This window comes from Haliotis rubra, unplaced genomic scaffold (assembly GCF_003918875.1).
Source record: "Haliotis rubra isolate DU_JTF1 unplaced genomic scaffold, ASM391887v1 Scf51, whole genome shotgun sequence".
In the NCBI taxonomy this organism is placed as follows: Eukaryota; Metazoa; Mollusca; class Gastropoda; order Lepetellida; family Haliotidae; genus Haliotis; species Haliotis rubra.
This window is the reverse complement of record NW_025767202.1, coordinates 917,386-944,208: the sequence shown is the minus strand read 5'-3', so window position 1 is coordinate 944,208 and position 26,823 is coordinate 917,386. Positions and strand designations below refer to the sequence as shown.

At 43.1% G+C, this 26,823-nt stretch overlaps 1 protein-coding gene across 2 annotated transcripts; it reads right to left on the bottom strand.

The window, feature by feature from the left end:
* Positions 1-1,013: 1,013 nt before the first annotated feature.
* On the bottom strand, positions 1,014-8,273 carry LOC124292207. 2 transcript variants are annotated; one of them, XM_046729259.1, is made up of 10 exons: positions 8,148-8,273; positions 6,471-6,593; positions 5,168-5,365; positions 4,130-4,221; positions 3,565-3,708; positions 3,101-3,287; positions 2,522-2,632; positions 1,893-1,935; positions 1,514-1,668; positions 1,014-1,177 (listed from the first exon to the last, which is right to left on the bottom strand). In XM_046729259.1, the coding sequence occupies exons 1-10, from the start codon at positions 8,209-8,211 to the stop codon at positions 1,107-1,109; spliced, it is 1,188 nt and encodes a 395-aa protein (XP_046585215.1). In that variant the 5' UTR covers positions 8,212-8,273; the 3' UTR covers positions 1,014-1,106. The 2 variants fall into 2 exon arrangements, with proteins under 2 accessions (XP_046585215.1, XP_046585216.1); XM_046729260.1 differs by having other exon boundaries at positions 2,522-2,633; positions 3,105-3,287.
* Between the last annotated feature and the right edge of the window lie 18,550 nt (positions 8,274-26,823).

Here is a 26,823-nt window from a genome sequence, read left to right as displayed (position 1 = left end):
TCATGCTCACAATCAAACACAATCTTCGGTTGTTATCTTGCCCCTGTCTGCCCTCTTAACAGGGACGACAGACGACGGTAATTGGGACACCAAGTTGACAAAGTTCTTTTTGCCCTTAATAATCTTTCATTGGTGGTTACATTGACAGGCCTAACCCTGTCTACCTGACCGACTTAGTAGCTTAGTATCCAGATTACGTGGCCTAATTCGTCTATCATGTTTTGCCATTTTCAAAACAACATGTTATTTGTACGGTCGGTGATAGCGAGACGCAGATAATCGCCCTCGTGTTGTGCTGGATAATCGCCCTCGTGTTGTGCTGGGTAATCACAGACAGGCGCATTACTGACACTTATCGAATGTCACCGACATTATACATGACCTTAAAATACAATTACGTTCATGGCACATCCGGTTCTTGTGCACATGAGGGCGCAAGCGTCATTTTATGTTCCCTTCAGCTAGTCTCCGTAAATTTACGGACACACTGAGAGACACACGCATTTGATCGTCACACCAATGGATGTGTATCACCGGTTTGTTGCTTACAGCGGCTTAAAGCTCACCCCACTCACTTCCATCAGGGGAGGCTGATGTATCAGCTGAAGAGTGTAGACTGAAAAGAGTAGCTTCTATCGTCATTTAACATTTTTTTAAATGCGCTGAAATGAAAACCTATTCTGAATGCTTTGTATAAAACATTCCGTACAACATTAATCACAATATAGACAGTTTGTTATCAACAGCTATATATAATCAGGGATTGTATTTTGTTTAACACCGTATTCAGCAATATGCCAGGCATTAGACGCCCGCATGTACATAATCCAATCTGGACCGGACAACCCAGTGATCGATATTATCCACAACAATCCACCTGAACCCGTTGATGTACTCTTGCGACCTGCTTATGTTACTTAGGACCAACTCTCGTTCCCGAAAATCCCATGAGTAAACTGTTGTTCAAATTCGAGGCACAAGAGACGGTAACAATTATTAGACAAGCTCACATCTGGAAGAGTCACAGAGACCTGTTTATTTACAGGAAGATACAGCATGAGTACTTGAGGAATACCATGGTCTATTTCAGTCGGCCATGTACACCATTACGGGTTGTCGCCTGTCACCCTGTCAATCATGTTCTTCACAGCCTTCATCTGAACGCCGCCCTTTGTGTCTGAAATATACATATTGGAACACATTGTCGACATGGACTGGCTTAGAAGGTTTACAGAACGAAGTACAGGAATACCAATCTCAGCAGTCCTATTTTCAGTATTTTCCATAAAACTTCCATCTCCCACATGCCTTGAATTTTCATTTTGACGTAAAAATAATAAAAAAGTATTCTTCTAAAATACCCGTAGATGTACACGCTCGTAAGGACATTTTGTCGGAACAGCTGACTAAAATGAGGATCGGTTGTCAGACTCTTGGCTTGCGTGTCATTGTACTCCGACTCGTTGATATACAGTGTTGGGTATTGACAGGTATAACACAACACGCAGCTGACCGTAGTTTGCTCCAGTGTACGCCCACCAGTCCCAGCAGCCGTTGGGGTTGGAGATGAGGTCAGACTTTATCTGGGGGTACAGGAGGATGATGTTGTTGAGCTCCGCCACTTCGTTGTACCCAGCATGCCTTGCGAACACGTCACCGATAGTCTCCCTGTGCCAACACAGCTGGAATGAACGTCTTGTGCCACAATACAATACAGGTGTCCAGATCAATACAGATAAAGGTTCAAGATTGGGGAAATAGTGTATACATTGACCGATTCCAATGCGTCTGTGTTTGTTGATTAACACTGCAGTATCTATTATCCCCTGCGAATGGTTATATAACCTGAAGCTACTACTTCGGCAAAACTGACAGAGACAAACAGCTCTCACCTCTGCATTTTACATCCGTGGAAGGCAACATGAAGTTTGCACACTGTCGATAGAACAAAACAGTAAAATAAGGGGACGGCCATTATTTACCCTTCGAGGAGGATTGAGGATTTTGAGTATCACGTCACTGCTCAAAATGAATAATGCAGAAGACTGACTGACTGAGTTTGGTTTTACGCCGCTTTTAGCAATATTCCAGCTACATCACGGCGGGGGAACACCAGAAATGGGCTGCACACATTGTACCCATGTGGGGTTTCGAACCCGGGTCTTCGGCGTGACGAGCCAACGCTTTAACCACTAGGCTACCCCACCGCCCCTAATGCAGAAGAAACGGGAAAGCATAAACAGTACATGAAACGCCCCGTCCACAAAAACATATAGGTTATTGAACCCCAAAACCATGCCACCCCCAACAACATGACTGAAACAGAGTCCACTGGTTCAGAGTGAACTATTTGATAAGTAAATAAAACGTGATAAAGGCGGAATCGTGCAAATGATCCTACGTATTGTAAAGATTTTATAAAATTAAGGAAAGGATTCATTAAGGAAAATATTTTGTCATGTTTTCATCCTCGAACCTCACTAACATAACAACTAAGCCACGATGGTGAGCCAAACCTTACCAACGGTGCTGTCGTAACAGCCAGAGGGGATGTAAGCGTAGGCGGTGCCGTCCATGCTGTGTGACCCTGATCCAGCCAGGCCGGGTGTACTGACCCCTCCGCTTCCGATACCTTGGGTCAAAGGTTAGAGTTCTCAAGTAAATCCTGCATTGTTTCTAACTTGTTCATGCATATTTGTACACATGCAACTCAAACGTATTTTACTAGATGTGATATCGTGTGTATTTGGTGGCTTGTCTGGAGCGGTGTATTACCATGGTAACGAGAAAACAACCTGCAGTCAATATTCACACATCGACGCCAGCATAGTTTCAATCATTCCCGTTCAGGTTTGCCAAATTGTAAGTGAGTGAATTTGGTTTTACGCCGCTTTTAGCAACATTCCAGCAATATCACGGCGGGGGACACCAGAAATGTGCTTCACACATTGTACCCTTGTAGGGAATCGAACCCAGGTCTTCAGCGTGACGAGCGAACTCTTTAAGCACTAGGCTACTCTACTGCCCCCACCAAATTGTGAGTACACATGTAGTAGAACAGGCTTCATAAGCACAATATTGTTGAGTAGATGCACAGTACCATTCCAGAATTTTTTCCACCAATCCCAGTAGCTCGTCGCGGCGGCAATCCCCGATGACAGCATCGTCCCCATCATGTTGCTCATAGACTCGTACGCCTTGAGGGGGGAGAGCAGGCTGTCTGGCACCAGCAGGATCCGCTTCTTCCTGGAGCTAGGTAGAAACTCCGTCTGGTCGTACTCGATAAACTATACCGTATATAAATACAACGCATACAATTAATCATTACCCTTACGATTGAGAGGTGGTCGGGTAATCATAGTTTGTCTAGCTAAAGAGTGCATAAAAATCAATTTTACACTCTCTCACACACAACAACAAAACGTATACGCACTCACTCACACAGGGATTATGTTGCGGTATTGAACCGTATGATGATCTGATTCACGAGTTGATCATCATCACATCACCCACGAGATTCATCAAACACATCATCAGACATAGACCAGAGGTTTAAAGGCTGACCTTCCCTTTCAGAGCTACATCCCCAGATGGTCTCTGCAGGTTACCGTGGATGAAGTTGAGCAGCTCGTAGGCGCCGTTGTAGTTGCATCTGCCGAGGTAGGGGCTGCCCAGGGAGGTGCACGGGTTACCATAGTTCTCTGTGGGCTGTGACGGATCATGATTTGTCTGTATGACATCGCTATATCACGTCAATATATGAGTGCAGATATAAGAATATTTATGTAAACTATACTTCACTGTCTATATATCCGCCAGCCGCGTAGCAAGCCAGTGTTTTCGTGTAAGCCCGATAGGTTGGAACGCTTTATATTTAGATAGTATTAAGGGCTTGCCCAATCTTTCTAGCAACAATTATGTGTAAGTACGGGCTTGTATAATGGTAGCTACGATCCTGTCTACGCAGATGGAAGAAAATGCAACTAAACGTTAATCCAAAATGACACTGATATACTGCATGGTATATACATGCGCTTCACAAGAATGTCTTGGGAGGCATGTTCCACCCTGGAACGAGATTGTTTTGATGTACAAATGTTTCACTGTTCTAGTATGGTGTGATAGTTACGAATGTGTGCTCGGCACCGCTGGCGTAGACGGCCTTGATGTTGGAGGGGCTGACGAAGTCGCTGTAGAAGGCCTCTATCTTTCGGGATGCATCTAGAAACAAACCGGTTTGTGGCAAATATGAGACGAATCCGTCGGAAACGGAAACCGATAAGTCGTTAAAATATCGTTTAGATTGTATTTGTGTTTAAAGGTGAGGTGAAATTGGATTTAACGTCGTGCTTGAGAATGACGACGTGCATGCGCGTGTGTGTGTATGTGCGGCTGCTTGTACTAGCCCAGACTTAAGCTGGTTTTATAGTGCTAGCCCACTGAGATACCATGCCGCAGTGAAGCATGGATACCCCACTCAGACACATTATACTGACTCCGAGCCGACCAGTCCTTGTTGTACCCATTAATGCCGAGCGCCAGGCATGGACCAACAAGTACCATATTTTAACGCCTTTTGGTATGACGCTAGACTAACAACTAGTCTCTGAAATGAACATATTTTACTGAAAAAAGTTCATAGTAAAAAAAAAAAAATATAATGAAAAGGAGCCCTGAGACTTTCTTCATTTTCAGAAGCTGAGGAAATCTAGACTTGCCACATTTTCTAGACTTGTGGGGGCTTTCTTGGATATATTTGCTTCAGGGTCTGTACGAGAGACTAGTATGACGCCTATTTGTGTTTAAACACACACACACTCACTCACTCACTCACTCACTCACACATTGAAATGTTTCTATGTAATAATTTAAATCAACTAATAAAACATGGAAGTGTCAAGTTAACGGTACGTTCCGTCTTAATAAGTACTGTCACTGTTCATCCGAACGCTAAATACTGGAGACAGTGAAACCTCGAATATCCGGACAATTCTGATCCGGATTACCGAGTCATGGTACTTAGTAATTTAACTTTGTGTTTATGTAACCGTAAGAGTTTGATAACAAGTCTGGGTTAAAGAGGTTTCAGTTTATACAGGACTGGTTTTGTAATGTCCCATTGATGACACATCTGTTGGTGTAGGAAGGTCGGTAGGGACATACGCACCTGTTTTCACGACGGTGTCACTGGTGCCGGCCCAGATGTAGACGCTGGTGTTGCGGAGGTTGTCCGTGGCGTCGATCTTGCCGGCCCCGGCCTGTGACTTGGCGTGGTTAACCAGGGATGCCACGTTGATGCCCGAGGGGGAGCTCATGCACGACCCCAGGGCCGTTCCCAGCTGACCCCCGGAGCAAGAGTAGGGGACTACAAACATGCAATGTAAATTTTTGTAACAGGAGCAGCATTCTTCAAGTAAAGTGAAGGTATTATCACCTCTCGTCTGTAAGTACTGCTTAAAGATAAACATTCTTCAAAATATACCGACCGCCTCCGTGGTGTAGTGGTTAGAGCGTCCGCCCGGAGAGCGGAAGGTCGCGGGTTCGATCCCCGACCGCGTCATACCAAAAGACGTTAAAATATGGTACTTGTTGGTCCCTGCCTGGCGCTCGGCATTAATGGGTACAACAAGGACTGGTCGGCGCGGAGTCAGTATAATGTGTCTTAGTGGGGTATTCATGCTTTACTGCGGCATGGTATCTCAGTGGGCTAGCACTATAAAACCAGCTTAAGTCTGGGCTAGTACAAGCAGCCGCACATACACATACACACGCATGCACGTCGTCATATGAGCGAAATATTCTCAAGCACGACGTTAAACCCAATTTCACCTCACCTCACCTCAAAATATACCAGCACAATGCTCTCATACTCTTACCGCCCTCTAAGCTCCCCAAGAGCGGTGTATTGAGAGATGGGTGTGGAACGGGTGGCGGTGAGCGTTGGCACCTGAACACCCGTTATGCGTGTTGCCGTTAAGTATTTTACGTACGCTTCTATTAGCTACACATCAACAGTTAACACACGTACCTCCCATTGTAAACTCGGTGCTCTGCAGGTCTTATCAATATTAAAACCGTGCACAATCGGTCCACGTGTCAAAACAACTAACTCTTACCTCAACAGACCTAGTAAATAACGTTTTCTTCACATACATCTCTTTCTGATTTTCGTTATTTTCAACAAGAATGTCACAATTCCCGTATTTAATCATAATGGTCAGATGTATTCCACAAATATTGTAGAATCCTGAATTCTGAAACGATAACACTTCATCATCTGTGAAAAGATCTACATACAGTAAAGACGTACGAGTGATTATAGAACGTCGGATCGCCGACTTTGGAGCTATTTGCGTGAGGTTATGAGTGTGTTCAGTAGAGTTGGGTGACCAGACTCTTTCTCGACCTGAATTACGTCGAAACTGTGGATTGTAATCAGTTGGTAAAAAAAGGCAAATGTCTGAACCTACTTCCAGCAATGGAGCCGACTCCCCTGACTGAAGCCGAGAAGGCGGTGTGGAACTGTACCGCCATTGCTCCTCCAGCTGAGATGCCCGACACAGAGACCTCCGCCTTGTCGACCGTGAAAATCTCTGGAATATAGAACATGCTTGTGTAGATCTACCATTGTGAAATCTCTGGAATATAGAACATGTTTGTCACTTTGTGTGGATCTTCCATTGTGAAAATCTCTTGAATATAGAACATGTTTGTGTAGATCTTCCATTGTGAAAATCTCTGGAATATAGAACATGTTTGTGTAGATCTACCATTGTGAAATCTCTGGAATATAGAACATGTTTGTGTAGATCTTCCATTGTGAAAATCTCTGGAATATAGAACATGTTTGTGTAGATCTTCCATTGTGAAATCTCTGGAATATAGAACATGCTTGTGTAGATCTTCCATTGTGAAAATCTCTTGAATATAGAACATGTTTGTGTGGATCTTCCATTGTGAAAATCTCTGGAATATAGAAAATGTTTGTGTAGATCTTCCATTGTGAAATCTCTGGAATATAGAACATGTTTGTCACTTTGTGTGGATCTTCCATTGTGAAAATCTCTGGAATATAGAACATGTTTGTGTAGATCTTCCATTGTGAAATCTCTGGAATATAGAACATGTTTGTGTAGATCTTCCATTGTGAAAATCTCTGGAATATAGAACATGTTTGTGTAGATCTTCCATTGTGAAATCTCTTGAATATAGAACATGTTTGTGTAGATCTTCCATTGTGAAATCTCTTGAATATAGAACATGTTGTGTAGATCTTCCATTGTGAATGGGTTAAAATTGATATTTCAGCCACATAGTGACTCTTCCATTGTGTAGTCATGGCAGGTCTTGGAGTCCTCTGTGAGCACATTCATTGATCTACAAATAGAGGAGTCTTCTCCGAGTTCTTGTCATTATCAGTGGCAGCAAATTAGGGAAGCGTTTGTAAAATGTCGCGTGCAATCATGGCCACATATATGAAGACATGACTATGACAATTATCAAAGTTTCTAAAAGTGTGGTTGTACCTGTATATTAGAGATAAGAGGACATTTCCATGCCTTTTTTGACCTGACTTACGCCATGTCTTCCTACCAAGCACGAATTAGACACCATTTGAATACCTGCCAACGTTGACCACACTTCTCGATTCAAGATCGGAGGCTGTCCTGTTTCGCGACATACATTCGTGAATACACTTACATTAATTTCTTTGGCCTTCTCTTTATTTCTGCTGCTACGTATTTGACCCATTGTGTCGGCTGTTTGTTTCTATATTATTTAATTCATTGACAGGTCAATTACTGATTGGCGTCATGACGTCTGAATGTCTTCAGTGAATACATATATATTACTGAGAACGCAGGTCAAAGTGACCCGTCACTCCTGTCAGTTTAAGGATCTGCCTGGTAAAAGGTTTGTTAATTCCAATTCGCTGGTACGGTTTTGTAGATTTTAAAACATGTCAAACTAATAACGGAAGGTCAAGACAGAGTTTGATCTATCTCTGAGCCATTTATCTGACATACATTTCACCTGTCTTTGTGCTTGGACACGGAGTTAGTGTATATCCCATATTCACTATGTTTATGTCCTGAAAGTTAAATTGTATTTGATATTCATCAGATGTATGATATGACAAGAGTTACCCAGTTTCTGCGCTGCTTGGACAAGTGGCACAAAGGCCGTCACAAGGAGTAGGTACGTCGCCATATTGGACGGAGATGCAAGACTGAGGCCAAGTCGAGTCGTCTTATCTGTTTATATCAGAACATATATCCAGGAATGGTGACAGTGACCTTGATAATGAACATGATAAAAGTACAGTGCTGTTGTTATATATGTACGTACAAACTGTTAGGTTGACCTGTACATGAGGTTCAGTCTTAAAATTGCAGAAAGACAAAAGTTGAAATTTAATAATTGTATTACACGTGTATATTTATTTGAACAACCTCCGTCACCACACAGACTTTAACACGGAGAGAGACTCTCGTCGACAATACAATGATGTCAAGACGTGTTCCCTCTTTGATTGCGATTGATAGTATAGGTAAAGTATAAGGTAAAGGACCTACTACTAGCTGTCAGATCGTGATAAAGGCTGGCCACATGACGGTATATTCGGAGTTCCAGTATAACGAGGTCGCGTAGTCATGATTGTTTAGTGCTCCACCTAACATTATTCCAGTTATAGAATGGACCCTGGACTAGACAGTCAAGTGACCGACATCACGAGCATCAATGGAACCTGGACTAGACAGTCAAGTGACCGACATCACGAGCATCAATGGACCCTGGACTAGACAGTCAAGTGACCGACATCCCGAGCATCAATGGACCCTGGACTAGACAGTCAAGTGACCGACATCCCGAGCACCAATGGACCCTGGACTAGACAATCAAGAGGCCGACACCACGAGCATCAATGGACCCTGGACTAGACAGTCAAGTGACCGGCATCATGAGCATCAATGGACCCTGGACTAGACAGTCAAGTGGCCGACATCCCGAGCATCGATGGACCCTGGACTAGACAGTCAAGTGGCCGACATCCCGAGCATCGATGGACCCTGGACTAGACAGTCAAGTGACCGTCATCACGAGCATCAATGGACCCTGGACTAGACAGTCAAGTGACCGACATCATGAGCATCAATGGACCCTGGACTAGACAGTCAAGTGACCGACATCATGAGCATCAATGGACCCTGGACTAGACAGTCAAGTGACCGACATCATGAGAATCAATGGACCCTGGACTAGACAGTCAAGTGACCGACATCATGAGCATCAATGGACCCTGGACTAGACAGTCAAGTGACCGACATCATGAGCATCAATGGACCCTGGACTAGACAGTCAAGTGACCGACATCACGAGCACCAATGGACCCTGGACTAGACAGTCAAGTGACCGACATCATGAGCATCAATGGACCCTGGACTAGACAGTCAAGTGACCGACATCATGAGCATCAATGGACCCTGGACTAGACAGTCAAGGGACCGACATCATGAGAATCAATGGACCCTGGACTAGACAGTCAAGTGACCGACATCACGAGCATCAATGGACCCTGGACTAGACAGTCAAGTGACCGACATCCCGAGCATCGATGGACCCTGGACTAGACAGTCAAGTGACCGACATCACGAGCATCAATGGAACCTGGACTAGACAGTCAAGTGGCCGACATCATGAGCATCAATGGACCCTGGACTAGACAGTCAAGTGACCGGCATCAATGGACCCTGGACTAGACAGTCAAGTGACCGACATCATGAGCATTAATGGACCCTGGACTAGACAGTCAAGTGGCCGACATCATGAGCATCAATGGACCCTGGACTAGACAGTCAAGTGACCGACATCATGAGCATCAATGGACCCTGGACTAGACAGTCAAGTGACCGACATCATGAGCATCAATGGACCCTGGACTAGACAGTCAAGTGACCGACATCATGAGCATCAATGGACCCTGGACTAGACAGTCAAGTGACCGACATCCCGAGCACCAATGGACCCTGGACTAGACAATCAAGAGGCCGACATCATGAGCATCAATGGACCCTGGACTAGACAGTCAAGTGGCCGACATCATGAGCATCGACTTATGCAATTGTCATGCATCAAAAATGCTGCGAGCTTGACCACCCACACCGGTTAGGCGCCTCTTGCAGCAAATACAGGTCCAGGAAGATCAATTATCAACGGTCTCATGCCCGAGCATTATCTTATGGACTGACATATGTAATTATTATAACCTGTCGAAGCCCATCTGTAATAACTAATTCAAGTGATCTGTTTCTCCATAACCCAGAGAGGGAATTGATCCCCACAACGTCACGAGTGCACTTTAAGTCAGATGAGAATAGAGAATGAAGCGCATAGAGAGTTAGCTCCCTTACATCATCTTCCTCGCAGAGACCCTAAATTGCACTTAAACACATTATATCACCTTGACACCGGAAGTTCTGCTCAGGTGAGATGTACTGGGAGATCGGCTTCGCGCAGAACAGTGTGAGATCATCGATTACCAGGACGTCACAAATAAATCTCGATTTGCCTGGAGAAGTACTTTTACTGTGACGGCATGATCAAATCTGTTTAATCAAGAGTGTGTGTGTATGGTTTTACACCGCTTTCCAGCAATATCACGGCTGGGGACACCAGAAATAGGCTTCACACATTGTACCTATGTGGGGAATCGAACCTGGGTCTTCAGCGTGACGAGCAGACGCTATAACCATAACTACTTAGAAAATGGAAGAATGATTTTGGCTAATAAATACAGTTTCACACTTGCATTCTTAACATGTTAAGTTACATAGTCCTAGAGTCCTAGAGCTTTAAACATTTATAGCCTGTCTAATTTGATATACAGACACGCGATTGAGTGTCTAATATAATATAATATAATATAATATAATATAATATAATATAATATAATATAATATAATATAATATAATATAATATAATATAATATAATATAATATAATATAGTAATGTAATGTAATGTAATGTAATGTAATGTAATGTAACGTAACGTAACGTAACGTAACGTAACGTAACGTAACGTAACGTAACGTAACGTAACGTATCATGATATAATAAACCAGTGACGATCCGGGTTAGAATATTGATCTTCAGTAACCAATGCTTGTCGTAAGAGGCGACTAACGGGATCGGGTGGTCAGGCTCGCTGACTTGGTTGACAATTGCGCAGATCGATGCTCATGCAGTTGATCACTGGATTGTCTGGTCAAGACTCGATTATTTACAGACCGCCGCCATATAGCTTGAATATTGCTGAGTGCGGCGTAAAACTAAACTCACTCACTCACTATAATAACACAAAAAAGTGTGCAATTATTTATCAAGGTAAATTTCACACCCATCCCTTTCCGCCTCCAACTGTCACTATTCCCTGCCACCCACCCCATACACACACGTGGTATTTTCCGCTGGCCGGCTTCAAAGGCTGGTCGTGTAGTTAGGAGTGGGTGACACAAGCCTGTTTCCCCCTCGGCGTCTGCACCTGGACGTGTTCATCTCGTCAGATCTCCCATATCTGGAATAACAGGTCGGAGATAATTATTACGACGTTTTACATAAAGTTTTTATTATTACACAGGTGGTCTCACATGTGCCTGTGATGTCTTATCGCAGGACGCCAAACTGATATGAAATGCATTATTCGTGTGATTTGTCGTTTTGTATTGGCATTCACGACATATTTTATTGCAGCTGCAAAAACACTAGAGTAATAAATAGATTATCGTAACATCATAAAAGCTATATTTAGTGAGATAGGCATGCAAGGAAACGTTCTACATGTATTTTCGTTGACTCGTTTACATTTAATTGCATACATTACGTTATTGAAAGAAGCGCACCCTTATGAACCGTTAGTTTATTAAGGGTGACTGTGTTATCACGGACAAAAGCCCTCTAGGACAAAAACCCCCTTAGGACAAAAAAAACACCATGTAGGACAAAATCCCCAAAAGCTCCAAATGAATAATGAAGATTGTTTATTATTCAAATATTTTTTTTAGTCGACATCACATACAGTTTAGATTACGACTGTACGACGGCTACATACCCAGCGAATGTATGACTTTCCAGTGCTCTTCGTGGTATACATATAACCGTCGAAGCTAAACTTGACACCACCCATATTATTCTTCAATATCTTCATGCTGGAATGCTACTGCCTGCTTAGTTTATGGAGCATATATTTATATCAGTTGTAATATGACAGTGAGTTGAAATGCTCAATAATGTGTACATATCTAAATACTAAGTTGATTAATTAAACTTTTAATACTCTTGAAGTCAGTTAATCCTCATCAATAATGAAGCTTCACCCTTAATGATGTCTACAAACGAAATACTAAGTTAATATTAATGACTGACTGACTGACTGAGTTTGGTTTTAAGCCGCTTTTAGCAATATTCCAGCAACATCAAGGCGGAGGACACCAGAAATGGGCTTCACGTATTGTGCCCATGTGGGGATTCGAACCGGGTCTTCGGCGTGACGAGCCAACGCTTTAACCATTAGGCTACCCCACCGCCCCTAATATTAATGAAGCCTGTTAATCCCTATCCCTGATAATCTCTATTACTGATTCAATCAAAACATGTCACTTAAGTCAATCACTCAGTAGTTAAAACATATTTGGGGGTTTTGTTCAAAGGTCCTCATTTGTTTGTGTTTTTGTCCTTATGGGTTTTGGTCCTAGGGGGCTTTTGTCCACAGGGTGTTTGTCCTCCAATCGTTATCACAATACGTTCTTGTTAAATTGTACACTGTTAATTTGTGTCCGGTGATCACAGCGATGATTACCGTGTTTGTTTACACGGACCTTGTTAATATGAACACTGCAACAGTGGACAACAAGCACGGTGATATATCATCAATGGATGAATATATTATGACACCTTTATAGTCAGGAATCTGTTAATCAAATAACCCCTTCATTACTACCTTTGTACAACTATTGAGACTGACTGACTGACTGAGTTTAGTTTTACGCCGCTTTTAGCAATATTCCAGCAATATCACGGCGGGGGACACCAGAAATGGGCTTAACACATTGTGCCCATGTGGGGAATCGAATCCGGGTCTTCGGCGTGACGAGCCAACGCTTTAACCACTAGGCTACCCCACCGCCCCAAACAACTATTGAGAACACATATGAACGTTTCACACATATACCACCCGAAATACATAACAAATGTACATACAAAGGGTGCACAACAATAACTATATGATGAATCACTTCCTCAGCTTGACTGCATACACTATAACCTCGCAAATCCATATCTTGCACTGGGCAAACGTGAACATCAGGGTAAGAATTGGTCTTCAGCATGCTTCTCATGAAAGGCGAACATAGGGATCGGGTGGTCAGGCTCGCTTACTTGGTTGAAACATGTCATCGTATCTCATTTGTGTAGATCGATGCTCGTGATACCAATCACTAGATTATCTGGTCCAGAGCGGCAACGTATAGCTGGAATATTGCTGAGTGTGGCGTTCAACAACAACCAACAACAAAACCAAACCTGCACTATAAGACATCATCAACGTTGAAGATTGGATGCACCTTAACCTCTGTACAGTGGATTCCGTGCTTTCGGACACCTCGCCAATCCGCGGCATTGCCGCTGGAATGCAATTATGTATTCTAGGATTTAGGTAATACCATGAGAAAAGTGTTTCCCACGACCCCTGGAGGCAAATATTCTGTTCCATTGTTTTTATTTGTGTTCATGTTCATGTCACTCGACTTGTTATTATACAATTAGGACTGAAGATGATTTTTTATATAGCATATAGCGCTGGACGCGTTATTCACAACACGAATGTCCAGATTGGGGAGGTTTCGTTGTATACGAGTTCTAAAGGAGGCGAATGACAGAATTAGTATCGTATATTTAACGTACTACTAAATGCAACTTGTTTGCACTTTGTTAAGTTTATGAAGGACAGGCATGTCTTTGATCTAGATCTGCAGGTGAAATACTTCTCATCCTCTGATGGATGATCTAGATCACATCAATCATTCCCGATACAATCTGTTCAGAGGTACAACTCGTCTTTGATGTTCCTCATTGTTCCTCGGGGTTTAATTTTTGAAATAGGTAAAATTCATATGCATCAGTGACAAAGGAAAGGTGAAATGGAGATTGAGACAGGTGCCGGTACTTATTGCAAAACATGATTTATTTATTACAGTAGAGATGTTGCGACACGTGCGGTGGAGTTTTTTCAGGTGTACCATTAACAGTCTCTCTCGGTTTGTTGAAATACTGAAGACAACCAGAACAGAACAGGAATTATAGTATAGTACTTCATGTAACCAGACGGCATGTCCGGATTAACGAATAATTGCTATTGAGAGATCTTCTATGTTTAACTTTAGACGCTTCAGTTGTGTACGAGAAGTTACCGGATTGATTGGTTTCACAATAATTATTTGACATCGTATGTATTAACATGCCTGTAAAACAACATTATACCACATTGCAAATCGGCTGTGTTTGACTGTGAGTTGACACCTGATTTATCACGACGGGGTTTGGGAGGAGTGGAAGGGAGACTCCATAGAGAGAACTTCTATTGTATTTTTAGACGCTACAGTAATCGTGAACGAGAGGTTTCCGGATTAATTGGGTTAGACAGTGAGTTGACAACATCAGCCACGACTGGGTGGGGATGAGGGTGGGGTGACATGAATTGACTGACAAGTGGGGAATCGAAGCCGAGACAGGAATGGAGCTCCTCTCCTTAAAAGACGGCGCCATGTTGTGTAAGATAATATGTACATTTATACAACTTCCTGAAAACCAGGAGTTAGATGAAGAGATATGGTAGTAGATTCGCGGGAGCGGTGAGGACTTTCTGGGAATAAGAGAAAACATTACCCGCTGCCAGGATACAGGGGGAATTCTCCTTAACACACTATTGACATCGCTTGATTCTCCAAGAATCCGCACCACAGCTGAAGGTGCTGAACGCCTACTGGTAACCCGGATGCAGATCCCTGTCAAGGGGTATTTTGCAGTGCATTACACCGGATGCCTTGTAAGTTATATCTGATACGCAGATGCCAATATTTTAATGTTGATATTGATTTTTCATGTTGATTTTCTCGAGTCATAAATTATTGACAGATTTAGCTCTGTCTTGTGGCAAGGGTAGGTACCCTCAGTACTGCTACGTGCGGTTACAAATGTAACATTTTTTGGACATAGATGTAGTGAGTGAGTGAGTTCAGTTTTACGCCGCTTTTCGCAATATTCCATCAATATCACTGACTGACTGAGTTTAGTTTTACGCCGCTTTTAGCAATATTCCAGCAATATCACGGCGGGGGACACCAGAAATGGGCTTAACACATTGTGCCCATGTGGGGAATCGAACCCGGATCCTCGGCGTGACGAGCCAACGCTTTAACCACTAGGCTACCCCACCGCCCCCCATCAATATCACGGCGGGGGACACCAGAAATGGGCTTCACACAATGACGCGAACGCTTCGACCACTAAGCCCCCACCACCCTACACTAGATGTAAGCAGTAATGGCAGATGTCGTACTTGTAATGATATCATAATACTAGTGATTGATATTGGGGTTGTGTAATGTAGTTGAGGCGTCAGTCGTAGTGGCAGGGCAGAAACCGCAGTAGAAGTAGAAGCAGAAGTGTTGGTGGCAACAAAGGTTATTGTAGCAGTATTAGTCGACACAGGCATCTTAATAGTAAGGGTTGTAGCAGAACGATGTGAGTGAGTGAGTGAGTGAGTGAGTGAGTGAGTGAGTGAGTGAGAGTGAGTGAGTGAGTGAGTGAGTGAGTGAGTGAGTGAGTGAGTGAGTGAGTGAGTGAGTTAGTGAGTGAGTGAGTGAGTGAGTGAGTGAGTGAGCCTCACTTCCCCTGAACCGAGTCATTATTGCATTAACCACTAGACTAGATACGATTAACACGCGTATTGGGCGAATGCTCAGTAATGTCACGTACATGAACGTGAGTGGGTGAGTGAGTGAGTTAGTGAATGAAGACTTCACATGTTGCACATGAGATAGGGAATCGAACCCTGCGTGTCCAGTAATTCCCCCACCGACCGTCAGTTATCTACTGTTTAAGCTTTTCCCGCTGTGAATCGACTAATGCCCAGAGGTGTGGTGGGGTAGCCTAGTGGTTAAACTGTTCGCTCGTCACGCCGAAGACTCGGGTTCGATTCCCCACATGGGTACAATGTGTGAAACCCATTTCTGGTGTCCCCCGCCGTGATATTGCTGGAATATTGCTACAAGTGGTGTAAAACCATACTCACTCACTCTAATGTCCAGACCACCTTTTTCACCTGTCGACGAGAGACAGTCAGGACATTGTTGAGTGCGAAGTTTTTATAGAAGTATATTACTCACCGACACAAAACTGTGCGTAGGCGAACGACAGAGCTTTGGTATTCTTATTACATAAGAATTGACGTTATTGATAGACGACTGGAAGACAATGTTCGGAAATATTTGGACTTCAAAAGAAATGCTGAGTTTGCAGATATTTCATTTTTTCCCTTACTTGCTTCGTGTTTGATATGTTAGAAATAGATGCTAAATGAAAATATCCATAAGAAAGTGAAACATCTTAGTCACTCCTCCATGTGTGGATGACACGTAGACGACAGTTATCACAGCGAAACCAATCATTTAAAGGTAAAGATATTCGTGCAATACATCATCTCCTTCCTCGTCCATCTTAATATATGGATCAAGTGTTGATGTCTACAACTCAACCCATCGATGGCTGTAAACTTCAAAAGTGAGTACATAAAAATGTAACTCCGAAAATAACTTATACGTCTTAGAGACATTAATAGCTGATATAGTTTGAGACTGAACACATTGATTTTATGATTGAATACTGAACACATTGGTGGTGATGATCGTTTCATAGTGAACACATTGCTGGTGTCATTTTTTCATAGTGAACACATTGCTGGTGTCATTGTTTCATAGTGAACACATTGGTGGTGATGATCGTTTCATAGTGAACACATTGCTGGTGTGATTTTTAGATAGTGAACATATTGCTGGTGTCATTGTTTCATAGTGAACATATTGCTGGTGTGATTGTTTCATAGTGAAAACATTGCTGGTGATGATCGTTTCATAGTGAACATATTGCTGGTGTGATTGTTTCATAGTGAACACATTGCTGGTGTGATTGTTTCATAGTGAATACGTTGCTGGTGTCATTGTTTCATAGTGAACACATTGCTGGTGTGATTGTTTCATAGTGAACACATTGCTGGTGTGATTGTTTCATAGTGAACACATTGCTGGTGTCATTGTTTCATCGTGAACACATTGCTGGTGTGATTGTTTCATAGTGAATACGTTGCTGGTGTGATTGTTTCATAGTGAATACGTTGCTGGTGTCATTGTTTCATATTGAACATATTGCTGGTGTGATTTTATAACACATGTATACCTATCTGACCTCAAAATACATCTGACTATGCATGGATAAATTATTATTACAGATGAATAAGACGCTAACATCAATCTCAAGTTACCAAAAATTTCAGCAGACATTTCCTAGATAACGTTTTCTTGACGATTAGACCTAATACAATTTAGAAAAATAGTTGTTATGATTTGTTGTGAGTATACCTCGATCACAGTAAACGTTATCACCTATCCTTCTGAGAATGGTGGAGAAATTCTAAATGAATTGTACTCTTGATGTGAACGCCAATTTTAGGTTGATGCCAGATTGATATGGACGCCAGCTTGGTGTGGACGCCAGCTTTTTGCTGATGTCATCTTCGTGTGGACGCCAGCTTTTTGCTGATGTCAGCCTGGTGTGGACGCCAACCCTTTGTTGATGTTAGCTTGGTGTGGACGCCAACTTTTTTGTTGATGCTAGCTTGGTGTGGACGCCAACCTTTTGTTGATGCTAGCTTGGTGTGGACGCCAACTTTTTTGTTGACGCTAGCTTGGTGTGGGTGCCACCTTTTTGTTGATGCTAGCTTGGTGTGGACGCCAACTTTTTTGTTGATGCTAGCTTGGTGTGGGTGCCACCTTTTTGTTGATGCTAGCTTGGTGTGGACGCCAACTTTTTTGTTGATGCTAGCTTGGTGTGGACGCCAACCTTTTGTTGATGCTAGCTTGGTGTGGACGCCAATTTTTGTTGTTGATGCTAGCTTGGTGTGGGTCCCACCTTTTTTGTTGATGTTAGCTTGGTGTGGGTGCCACCTTTTTGTTGATGCTAGCTTGGTGTGGGTGCCACCTTTTTGTTGATGCTAGCTTGGTGTGGATGCCAACTTTTTGTTGATGCTAGCTTGGTGTGGGTGCCACCTTTTTGTTGATGTTAGCTTGGTGTGGGTGCCACCTTTTTGTTGATGCTAGCTTGGTGTGGGTGCCACCTTTTTGTTGATGCTAGCTTGGTGTGGGTTCCACCTTTTTGCTGATGCTAGCTTCGTGTGGACGCCAGCGTTTTGCTGATGTCAGCTTGGTGTGGACGCCAACCTTTTTGTTGATGCTAGCTTGGTGTGGGTGCCACCTTTTTGTTGATGCTGGCTTGATGGATGCCAACTTTTTGTTGATGCTAGCTTGGTGTGGGTGCCACCTTTTTGTTGATGCTAGCTTGGTGTGGGTGCCACCTTTTTGTTGATGTTAGCTTGGTGTGGGTGCCACCTTTTTGTTGATGTTAGCTTGGTGTGGGTGCCACCTTTTTGTTGATGCTGGCTTGATGGATGCCAACTTTTTGTTGATGCTAGCTTGGTGTGGGTGCCACCTTTTTGTTGATGCTAGCTTGGTGTGGGTGCCACCTTTTTGTTGATGCTAGCTTGGTGTGGGTCCCACCTTTTTGTTGATGCTAGCTTGGTGTGGATGCCACCTTTTTGTTGATGTTAACTTGGTGTGGGTCCCACCTTTTTGTTGATGCTAGCTTGGTGTGGACGCCAACTTTTTTGTTCATGCTAGCTTGGTGTGGGTGCCACCTTTTTGTTGATGCTAGCTTGGTGTGGGTGCCACCTTTTGATTGATGCTAGCTTGGTGTGGGTGCCAACGTTTTGTTGATGTCAGCTTTGTGTGGAAGTCTTTTAATGTGTAATATGGACGCCAAAATAATGTGGACACCCATCTGGCTGGCAGTAAGTCTTGATGTAGAAGACATACTCTTTCCAAACATAACTTAGGTGTAAGTGGAACAATGTGATGCAGGTGGACATATTCATCTGAGTGCCCCCCCTCCCAACCCCACCCCATTTGTCTCTACGATCCAAACCCACAATCGCCATATACTGTAAAGGCCGCACTGTGGACTGTGAGTTACGTTGGCCAGTCTGCTATCCTCATCTCACACAACTACTCCGTGAAGTATACCACTAAAACTGTCTATAGAATACACATTTCTGTAGAGATGAGAAGAAATGTATCAACATAATAAGTGTAGGTAACCTGACCAAATATATAAAACAGTGTACAATATCCAGTCATCAGGTTTTGTCACCGATCGATCCCTTTAACAACAGCTCCAGGTGTACCGTGAGTGCCATCCCACCAGCTGGGGTTGATGTCATAGGCTGTCCGTTACTGAGTGACAGCTATAGACATCCATTGTTAAACTACGGATGAAATCTACACGACTACTGAGAAATGTACACCTAGTGACTCGAACCTCTAGTGTTACCTCTACTCCAAGCTTTGAGAGTCTGTTACACTCGATTGAGGTTAGACAAAGCTCAGCACGACTCTAAGAGGTACGATATTATTTATGGTGGGGCGCCATTGTGGACGTATTAATCGATATAGGCAACGGATACAGGTTCGATGATAGCGAAGATTTAATCACAGCCTTGATGAGCAAAACTGTATCAATATGAATCAACTATCAGAGATGAAAGGTTTTGTAATCAAACGGCTGATTGAGGTCATCGATGGTCAAGGTTCCATTGGGTGCTTGTCACTGTGCATGGCGCACAGAAAATGACACACCCACTGTCGTACAGTGACATTAACTGTATGTGAAACGGGTAGAATAACTCCCAAACACAAATACCCGTACTTGTCTCAGGCCTGAGGGGCGTTGGGGGTACATAATGGTGACGACTTTAAGTCAATTTCTGGTGTTCTCTCACTCACTCACTCCTATGACTCTCAACACGAACCATCTTTGACTGACTGACTGAGTCAACACGCTTTTAGCAATATTCCAGCAACATCACGGCGGGTACCATCTTTCAACGTCTTTAGGGTATACTCGCCTACCATTTGGGTAAAGTGCAAGATGTTCAATTATTGGTACTCGCAATGAATGATCCCCACATACGGACATAGCTTTCTAAAACAAACAGGTGCGTAGGTTGTATTGTGACTTGATAAACGATATATACATATTCAGGCTAACCCTGCTCAGCCAGCCAAACTCACAAACGTCTTTACCAAGAAGGATAAAACGAGTGAGTTTGCTTTAATACCCGTTTGAAGCCCAGTCCATTCCTACCACGGCGTCTCAGTTAAATGTAGGAGGAATGCTCCTACTGATACAGATGTGTAAAATGTCGGTGAAACCCACGAATCTGTGAAGTTCATCAGGCCGAACCGAGACTGGAACCCACAATCACAAGTTTCTGGCCTTCGAAAGGGCGGCAACTCTGTATAGCGAATGAGCGCCAGACGGCCGGGCCATCCGAAACTTTCTAAATTCAATCTGTTGTGAAAGAGTAAACCCTGGTTCTCCGCCTCCGCGAATAATTCCAGGAAACCAGGTCATTTGCATCAAAACTAACCAGAGACAGTGGTACAGCCGCGTGTTTAAATCGTTCGCTCGTCTCGCCTGAACACTGTGTTCAATCCCCCTCATGGGCACAGCATATGAAACCATTGTCGCCCGACACAGCGACCCTACCCTGTCTGAACTCAAACAGTGACACACACACACACACACACACACACACACACACACACACACACACACACACACACACACACACACACACACACACACACACACACACACACACACACACACACACACACACACACACACACACACACACACACACACACACACACACACACACACGTGTGATATTGCTGGCATATTGCTAACAGCGGCGTAAAACCATACTCAAACATCCTTCGTCCCAGGTAGACCAGCATTGTCAGAACACAAATATTCCATTGAAATGATCTAATGTTGATATTATAAGCAGGCAATTTTCAATTACCCATACAAAGAATTTGTTCATAAGGTGTAAGCAAGCTTCGATGTTTGGACAGGAACTCCTCACCTGTGGGAAGAAAGATAACAGAAACGGAGATGGCTTTTCTGACATGAAAACTGTTGGCGAGATGTGTTTATGACAGTACAATGAGCTTTGAAATGGACAGGGCCAAGTGGAACTCCTCACCTCCATGAAGACAAGATAACTAAAACTCAAATGGATTTTTCCACATGAAAAACGCGAGAACTGTTTATGGCAATACAATGGGCTTTGAGACGGGCAGAAGCGCTGTCGCCATGCATTGTATAGCGCGAAGTGTCAACGCCACGATCCGTACATAAATATATCTATCATCATAACTATCATCGGTATCTTCATGATCATGATAGAATCATTATTTGATGACATAATGGTGAAGCTATTATAAATCGTTATCATCGTCGCCATCTTCGTCAGCGTTATAACAGTAATGATTATCACCATGGGACCGATGTCGTTGTTGTGACACTGGGACGACAGCAGCGCGTCTGGAGAAAAGGTGTGTTTATGTTATATGACCGCGACGGACTTGCTGATAGAATCGATAATATAATTGCTTGACCATCGTGCTGATGCGAATGCACACTTAGCCGCTGGGTGGACGACGGTGACGTAGGTGTGCGGCGTGGGCGTTGATATTCAGTCATCACGTCTCTTGATGTCCGCCATTAACAATAATGGCGTTCGGAGTCAAAAAGGAAGAGGTACCGTGCCGATCTGTAATAAAAAACAACAGACAGCCTAAGCAAACGAATTGTGGTACTACAGATTATAATCATCATCGTATTTGGCCGTGGTGGCGCCATTCTTTAAACATCAAGACCACAGCTCTGCAATTATCGCAGTTTATCTAAACATTGCCTTGACTATGGTTATTACAGCAACTCCGGTAATATGATTGCCCCTCAGTGCACTCGGTGCCCGCTCCCCCATTGTCTTGAGTGTTCCCCCTCTTTTCTAGACATCATTGCACAGGTCTGTACAGACATTCAATAGTCTTGTATTTTAGCCACCGAGGTAAAGCGTACTTGGAACTACGTCCAGAGACACATTAGCTGGGATCGCTGACACTATCCATGCCCCAGGACCATGATACGACGGAGTACAGGGTACACGACCACGGGCCTAATGGCGCAAATTTCGGAATCAGTCTAATTCCTGCCAGATCTATTTTGCCGTGTCTGTCGACCTGGTCACAGAGTTCAGATCAGAGGGGTGGAGGGTGCAGATTTAAAGCTGATAGGATTTATACGAGATGGGACCAATTAAATGCATATTGAAATACTTGGCTTCATTGTAGAATATTGGGATTGGGAACAGGGTTTTGGAATTCTCGAATTTTAAATGCGCATTTGTGATATGAGCTTTGTAGGATCTTTGTCATATGGCGAGAGTGCTTGCAAGCCTAGGAAATACATTTCAGAGAGAGAACTAGAAATACAGGATCTCGCACAGTTTGAACTTGTGCAGATGTCTTTAATGTTTCATGAACAAAATACACGTGAATGTCGTTTTGGAACATGAGTGTTCACGTGTGTCAGCGACGGGTGTGTCAGTGACGGGTGTGTCAGTGACGGATGCGGAGCGCCTGTGTTTGTGACTAGTGTAGAGTGCACGCGAGGGTGAGGATGCTGGGGTGTTCGCATCCCCTGGCATATATACCACGTATAAAATACATTGTCGCGTCACCATCTTATGAAATACACGTGTGTGATAGAGAGCGGCTGTAGACCCAAGGTATCGGGAGCAAGGTCTATCGACTAGGTCCACCTTTAAACCCATCATAACACCTTGCATCCAACACACACACCCCTCCCTCAATGGGGGTAGAGTAAGCACCTGGATTTGTTACATATCTGACTTCTGACTTCGCGCAAAGGTTAAGCTCCTAATGATGGATTACATTAAGGAGTAGATATGCTAAATATCTGGATAAAATGGATACATTGAAACTGACGACAAAATATATGATCGGTGTCTCTCGAAGTGTTCGTCTGTATGTTGACCATACATCGTGACGCCAGTGTACCATGTTCTAAATTTCCAGATCAACGCCCATCCTGAAGAAGGACAACTGAAGAGTACACACTCACAATATGTAAGAGACTCCTTCACGTATATATTAGTATATCTGTAAATCAGATGTAAATCTCAATGCTGTAAATTTCCCCTAAGACCGTTTCATCCGATTCTGACGGGCTCTTGAGGCACAACAAATCTGAAAATATTATCCTACTCCAAACTATCCTTCGCCTATACCGTGAAGGGTTCTATACCGTGAAGGGTTTTATACCGAGGCGTGTAGCGAGTTCAACATGTACTGTACGGTAGGCACTTAAGTATAATTAGAAGTCACGTCGAAACCGCAGCGTGTCTCAAACACTTGCCGTCGGCCCCAACACTTGACATAATTATATAACAGAGCCACTTGACCATTCGTGTAGTGCCTGAAACCGCAGATTTATTGAGGTGGTTTATCGTATATTGGTTGTGATATCCTGCACAGATTGCGACATATTTGTGATATTTTCACTCAAGGTTCCGTTGGGCGTTCTTTGTAGATGACGGTATACAGCTGGTTTGAAGAGCGAATAAGTGAGTGAGTTTAGTTTTACGCCGCTTTTAGCAATATTCCAGCAATATTACGGAGGGTACACCAGAAATGAGTTCCATACATTGCACCCATGTGGGGAATCGAACCCTGGTCTTCGACGTGACGAACGAACGCTTTAACCACTAGGCTACCCCACCGCCCCACTGGTTTGAGGAATCAGTGTGGTTCTGGTAAACAAAGACGAGGCATCGTCTTTAAGGGTTTCAAATAAAAATATAAATCTTAGAACGACAGTGAAACAATCACCAGCATGTAGAGGGTCGGATAGAGGGTACGACTTAGTCAATATTCTACGTGTGTAGAATATTGAATAATTAATTCACACAAGGTATCGCATCATCATGTGTTGTAGTGCTCTTTCTCGGTATGCTACAAGTTTTATTCGGCAGCACGGGTCGCCAGGTGGGCAAAGGAGCTGCAGAGTTGCCTCCCTTGATCATGCCAAAATCTACTGATCGTGGTTACGACTCCAATATTTGTATTGGTTTTAATGTTATTTTGTTGCAGTAATACTGCTCTGTGGTTCAATATATACATTCAGCTTTCTCAAACTCGCTTCATGGATTGAAATACTATACAGTGTCAACTCACTCACTCTGTAGCGTTACACAGACAACATCTGTGAACTGAACTGATCAATGCGTTTGTCCAACAATGTAAACCTTTGCTCTTCATCCATTCACTCGTATACGACACGAATTGACAGAGACAATATCTCGCACTATTTCGTGCTATTCATCATTTTGAATACTTGCATTCTGATAAATACTGAAATGAAAACGGAGAAAAGCAGCTAGGATGTCATTACCCGAGTGGGTTGGCGATTCACTGCATGGTCACTCTACAGACTGCGATTTGTACCATATATGTATATATAACCACACTCACTCACTCACTCACTCAAAAAATAACTCGTTAAGACTACTTCCACCACCACCTTCAACGTCGTTCTGCTATGTACAATCCTTGCTGTTAATATGACTGCTTCTATAACTACAGTTACTACAGCTGCTACTGCTACTACTTCCACCACCACCTACAACGTCGTTCTGCTATGTACAATCCTTGCTGTTAATATGACTGCTTCTATAACTACAGTTACTACAGCTGCTACTGCTACTACTTCCACCACCACCTACAACGTCGTTCTGCTATGTACAATCCTTGCTGTTAATATGACTGCTTCTGTAACTACAGTTACTACAGCTGCTACTTCCACAACCACCTACAACGTCGTTCTGCTATGTACAATCCTTGCTGTTAATATGACTGCTTCTATAACTACAGTTTCTACTGCTGCTACTGCTACTACTTCCGCCAACACCTACAACGTCGTTCTGCTATGTACAATCCTTGCTGTTAATATGACTGCTTCTGTAACTACAGTTACTACTGCTGCTACTTCCACCACCACCTACAACGTCGTTCTGCTATTACAATCCTTGCTGTTAATATGACTGCTTCTATAACTACAGTTACTACTGCTGCTACTGCTACTACTTCTGCCGCCACCGTACTACTACTGCTGCTACTGCTACTACTTCTGCTGCCACTACTGCTTCTACTGCTTTGCCGATGTAACAATTAACCCCCCTAAAGAATATGCTTCGGTGCACAATGTCCTATATTTACATCACCGGGTTATGTCCCTTAGTAACGTCGGGGTTCACTTATCGTGGGTTCGATTCCCAGATAACTCCTGATTACAATCCTTCATCTGTCAGTGTCATACCTATACTCACAACGTTAATAAACGTGAAGCATTCCGCCAACAGGATCAGATGGACCCTCCTAATTACCTTGATATTCCCTCACCCCCCGCGCTGAGGATTTCATCAATGAGGGGGGTCCCACATCTCGAGCCCACCTTATCATTATAGGTGGGCTTTATCGCCACTTAAGATCAATACCAAGCCACTGAATAGCCCGACCTTTGGGGGTCCCCCATTCTAGCCTAGCGAAGCACGAGGTTAGGTTCAATCCCTCTGAAAACATATGGCAAAACTCGCACCAAACACTTACCGCTCATAAAGATTTTGACGCTTAGGGTCATGCGCTTAAGTACACGGGGAAATGGACGGGACTTGGGCGAGATCTGGGGCTAATTATCAGTGAAGTGTCTGACTTATTTCTGCAAGTGATTATTTGCTATGAAATATCAAAATGTCACGTGTATCGTTGAGGCCACACAACGCTAGGAAGGGGTTACACAGTCAGCATCTGGTACAGTGCCTCACTTTTTGTACTTTCTTCAAATGCCTCTTTTTGTTTAAATGTGTATTTCTCATTAAAATTGATAATTAAACTCACAAATGATCGTGCAAACATATAAAGCTCAGAAACAGCCCTGCTTTAATTTCAAAAACAAATTAAATGTAACATGTTTGCGAATAGTTGTAATTTTTTTCGCATTAAAATGTATGTTTAACTTTTTAACACATCACAAATAAATACACACTCTATAACATTGTGTGGACATGAAAGGGGTAAGTCACACATCATCTTGATTAAAATACATTCTAATGATAATTTGTAACTGATGTTGAATAAAAAGCCCCTTCATTATTCATTCTCACATCGTTATCTTCCACATGTAAATATTATCAGATAATTTTAATCATCTACGGGTTCAATTTCACCATTAAACTTACTTCAAGGAGGGATGAACTGTAACACGTGCAATCCAATTATCGAGATGAAAATATATTAGTAGTAATATTACATAAATATACATCTTGCTTCTTACGTAACAAACAATAATTTCATACATTACAAAGCTTTCGTCAAACAGTATTTGTGTTTTAATTGAAAGATTACGTAATGTCGAGGTTAGGATCCAAGTTCAAGCTTGATTGACACGAAATCTCGTGCTGCATGGACAGCCGGATGAGACGTGGCCTTATCGGATATAAAGCGATT

What these genes read in the sequence shown, in the direction of transcription:
- LOC124292207 (XM_046729259.1), bottom strand. Translation starts at nt 8,211, where the DNA reads ATGGCGACGTACCTACTCCTTGTGACGGCCTTTGTGCCACTTGTCCAA. An exon ending in TGACACCGTCGTGAAAACAG is followed by an intron (nt 4,222 to 5,167) that starts GTGCGTATGTCC and finishes GTTTGTTTCTAG; the next exon opens with ATGCATCCCGAAAGATAGAG. An exon ending in ATGTAGCTCTGAAAGGGAAG is followed by an intron (nt 3,288 to 3,564) that starts GTCAGCCTTTAA and finishes TATACGGTATAG; the next exon opens with TTTATCGAGTACGACCAGAC.